The sequence below is a fragment of the Procambarus clarkii genome, chromosome 66 (genome assembly GCF_040958095.1).
Source record: "Procambarus clarkii isolate CNS0578487 chromosome 66, FALCON_Pclarkii_2.0, whole genome shotgun sequence".
NCBI lineage: Eukaryota > Metazoa > Arthropoda > Malacostraca > Decapoda > Cambaridae > Procambarus > Procambarus clarkii.
The window spans coordinates 15,800,835-15,805,507 of NC_091215.1; the positions used below are offsets into that span (position 1 = coordinate 15,800,835).

At 44.8% G+C, this 4,673-nt stretch overlaps 1 protein-coding gene across 1 annotated transcript; it reads right to left on the reverse strand.

Moving 5' to 3' along the window:
* Positions 1 to 661: 661 nt before the first annotated feature.
* LOC138355209 (mucin-3B-like) lies at positions 662 to 3,373 on the reverse strand. The gene has a single exon (XM_069310063.1). It carries the CDS (start codon positions 3,371 to 3,373, stop codon positions 662 to 664), a length of 2,712 nt encoding a protein of 903 aa, XP_069166164.1.
* Positions 3,374 to 4,673: the final 1,300 nt, after the last annotated feature.

Here is a 4,673-nt window from a genome sequence, read left to right on the forward strand (position 1 = left end):
GAATGACCTGACGAGAGAAAGACCGAATGACCGGATAAGAGAGAGAGAGAGAGATTGAATGACCGGACGAGAGAGAGAGAGAGACGGAATGACCAGAGAAGAGAGAGACACTGAATGACTTGATAAAAGAGACACGGAATGACCGGACAAAAGAAAGACGGAATAAGCAGAAAAAATTGAGAATTTCAATCACGGGAAGAAAAAGAGACAGAGGAGGAGGATAGAGCACGCAGATAATGACGTACACAGTAATGATTACACAAGTAAAACAGAGATAATTATTACCAGAGTGACGTTCCCCTTGCAATAAACAAGAGCTACCATGCTAATGATATAATTACATACAATTCCCCCAGATATATAAGCACAAAACATCCCTACAGCGGGAATCACAGCGTAGCCTCGCCCGTCTCGCTCACTACCCTCCTTCAACTACCATTGTGCGCTCACTACCCTCCTTCCTCTACCATTGTGCGCTCACTACCCTCCTTCCTCTACCATTGTGTAAACAATTGTTGTAAATCGTTTAAAGGAAAATAAGTATAACATTCAGGGGGTTTTAAAGATCATATTCTGTACTACTGAAACACTTGTTCACTAAGAATTGTAATGTATAATTGCCTTGTAAAACTTATGTATATAAGATTTATATTGTATTTTCTTAAAGATAAAAAAAAATTGTAGTTAACGTTAAGAGTGATAACTGTGTCAGATTACGGGTGGTGTGAGGCAGGGTCTTGGACATAAGATTACGGGTCGTGTGAGGCAGGGTCTTGGACATAAGATTACGGGTGGTGTGAGGCAGGGTCTTGGACATAAGATTACGGGTGGTGTGAGGCAGGGTCTTGGACATAAGATTACGGGTGGTGTGAGGCAGGGTCTTGGACATAAGATTACGGGTCGTGTGAGGCAGGGTCTTGGACATAAGATTACGGGTCGTGTGAGGCAGGGTCTTGGACATAAGATTACGGGTGGTGTGAGGCAGGGTCTTGGACATAAGATTACGGGTCGTGTGAGGCAGGGTCTTGGACATAAGATTACGGGTCGTGTGAGGCAGGGTCTTGGACATAAGATTACGGGTCGTGTGAGGCAGGGTCTTGGACATAAGATTACGGGTGGTGTGAGGCAGGGTCTTGGACATAAGATTACGGGTGGTGTGAGGCAGGGTCTTGGACATAAGATTACGGGTGGTGTGAGGCAGGGTCTTGGACATAAGATTACGGGTGGTGTGAGGCAGGGTCTTGGACATAAGATTACGGGTGGTGTGAGGCAGGGTCTTGGACATAAGATTACGGGTCGTGTGAGGCAGGGTCTTGGACATAAGATTACGGGTCGTGTGAGGCAGGGTCTTGGACATAAGATTACGGGTCGTGTGAGGCAGGGTCTTGGACATAAGATTACGGGTGGTGTGAGGCAGGGTCTTGGACATAAGATTACGGGTCGTGTGAGGCAGGGTCTTGGACATAAGATTACGGGTGGTGTGAGGCAGGGTCTTGGACATAAGATTACGGGTCGTGTGAGGCAGGGTCTTGGACATAAGATTACGGGTCGTGTGAGGCAGGGTCTTGGACATAAGATTACGGGTGGTGTGAGGCAGGGTCTTGGACATAAGATTACGGGTGGTGTGAGGCAGGGTCTTGGACATAAGATTACGGGTGGTGTGAGGCAGGGTCTTGGACATAAGATTACGGGTCGTGTGAGGCAGGGTCTTGGACATAAGATTACGGGTCGTGTGAGGCAGGGTCTTGGACATAAGATTACGGGTGGTGTGAGGCAGGGTCTTGGACATAAGATTACGGGTGGTGTGAGGCAGGGTCTTGGACATAAGATTACGGGTGGTGTGAGGCAGGGTCTTGGACATAAGATTACGGGTCGTGTGAGGCAGGGTCTTGGACATAAGATTACGGGTGGTGTGAGGCAGGGTCTTGGACATAAGATTACGGGTGGTGTGAGGCAGGGTCTTGGACATAAGATTACGGGTCGTGTGAGGCAGGGTCTTGGACATAAGATTACGGGTCGTGTGAGGCAGGGTCTTGGACATAAGATTACGGGTGATGTGAGGCAGGGTCTTGGACATAAGATTACGGGTCGTGTGAGGCAGGGTCTTGGACATAAGATTACGGGTCGTGTGAGGCAGGGTCTTGGACATAAGATTACGGGTCGTGTGAGGCAGGGTCTTGGACATAAGATTACGGGTCGTGTGAGGCAGGGTCTTGGACATAAGATTACGGGTCGTGTGAGGCAGGGTCTTGGACATAAGATTACGGGTCGTGTGAGGCAGGGTCTTGGACATAAGATTACGGGTGGTGTGAGGCAGGGTCTTGGACATAAGATTACGGGTGGTGTGAGGCAGGGTCTTGGACATAAGATTACGGGTCGTGTGAGGCAGGGTCTTGGACATAAGATTACGGGTCGTGTGAGGCAGGGTCTTGGACATAAGATTACGGGTCGTGTGAGGCAGGGTCTTGGACATAAGATTACGGGTCGTGTGAGGCAGGGTCTTGGACATAAGATTACGGGTCGTGTGAGGCAGGGTCTTGGACATAAGATTACGGGTCGTGTGAGGCAGGGTCTTGGACATAAGATTACGGGTCGTGTGAGGCAGGGTCTTGGACATAAGATTACGGGTGGTGTGAGGCAGGGTCTTGGACATAAGATTACGGGTGGTGTGAGGCAGGGTCTTGGACATAAGATTACGGGTCGTGTGAGGCAGGGTCTTGGACATAAGATTACGGGTCGTGTGAGGCAGGGTCTTGGACATAAGATTACGGGTGGTGTGAGGCAGGGTCTTGGACATAAGATTACGGGTGGTGTGAGGCAGGGTCTTGGACATAAGATTACGGGTGGTGTGAGGCAGGGTCTTGGACATAAGATTACGGGTCGTGTGAGGCAGGGTCTTGGACATAAGATTACGGGTGGTGTGAGGCAGGGTCTTGGACATAAGATTACGGGTCGTGTGAGGCAGGGTCTTGGACATAAGATTACGGGTCGTGTGAGGCAGGGTCTTGGACATAAGATTACGGGTGGTGTGAGGCAGGGTCTTGGACATAAGATTACGGGTCGTGTGAGGCAGGGTCTTGGACATAAGATTACGGGTCGTGTGAGGCAGGGTCTTGGACATAAGATTACGGGTGGTGTGAGGCAGGGTCTTGGACATAAGATTACGGGTCGTGTGAGGCAGGGTCTTGGACATAAGATTACGGGTCGTGTGAGGCAGGGTCTTGGACATAAGATTACGGGTCGTGTGAGGCAGGGTCTTGGACATAAGATTACGGGTCGTGTGAGGCAAGGTCTTGGACATAAGATTACGGGTCGTGTGAGGCAGGGTCTTGGACATAAGATTACGGGTCGTGTGAGGCAGGGTCTTGGACATATGCTTCTCAAAACACCTCCGAATGCGGCATAAAAATATTTTTTGAATAATCCGCAAAAGAATATCAAATCTTCTCTCTCTTACTCAGAACAGTCATAAGCAGGCTCATCCTCACATGTATAAGTATATACATAGACACATCCTCACACGTATAAGTATATACATAGACACATCCTCACACGTATAAGTATATACATAGACATATCCTCACACGTATAAGTATATACATAGACACATCCTCACACGTATAAGTATATACATAGACATATCCTCACACGTATAAGTATATACATAGACATATCCTCACACGTATAAGTATATACATAGACATATCCTCACACGTATAAGTATATACATAGACATATCCTCACACGTATAAGTATATACATAGACACATCCTCACACGTATAAGTATATACATAGACATATCCTCACACGTATAAGTATATACATAGACATATCCTCATACGTATAAGTATATACATAGACATATCCTCACACGTATAAGTATATACATAGACATATCCTCACACGTATAAGTATATACATAGACATATCCTCACACGTATAAGTATATACATAGACATATCCTCACACGTATAAGTATATACATAGACATATCCTCACACGTATAAGTATATACATAGACATATCCTCACACGTATAAGTATATACATAGACATATCCTCACACGTATAAGTATATACATAGACATATCCTCACACGTATAAGTATATACATAGACATATCCTCACACGTATAAGTATATACATAGACATATCCTCACACGTATAAGTATATACATAGACATATCCTCACACGTATAAGTATATACATAGACATATCCTCACACGTATAAGTATATACATAGACATATCCTCACACGTATAAGTATATACATAGACATATCCTCACACGTATAAGTATATACATAGACATATCCTCACACGTATAAGTATATACATAGACATATCCTCACACGTATAAGTATATACATAGACATATCCTCACACGTATAAGTATATACATAGACATATCCTCACACGTATAAGTATATACATAGACATATCCTCACACGTATAAGTATATACATAGACATATCCTCACACGTATAAGTATATACATAGACATATCCTCACACGTATAAGTATATACATAGACATATCCTCATACGTATAAGTATATACATAGACATATCCTCATACGTATAAGTATATACATAGACATATCCTCATACGTATAAGTATATACATAGACATATCCTCTAGTGTAAAAGGACTAAGCAAACCGTACAAACACA

Coding starts and splice junctions, on each gene's coding strand:
- LOC138355209 (XM_069310063.1), bottom strand. CDS start 3,373: ATGTCCAAGACCCTGCCTCACACGACCCGTAATCTTATGTCCAAGACC.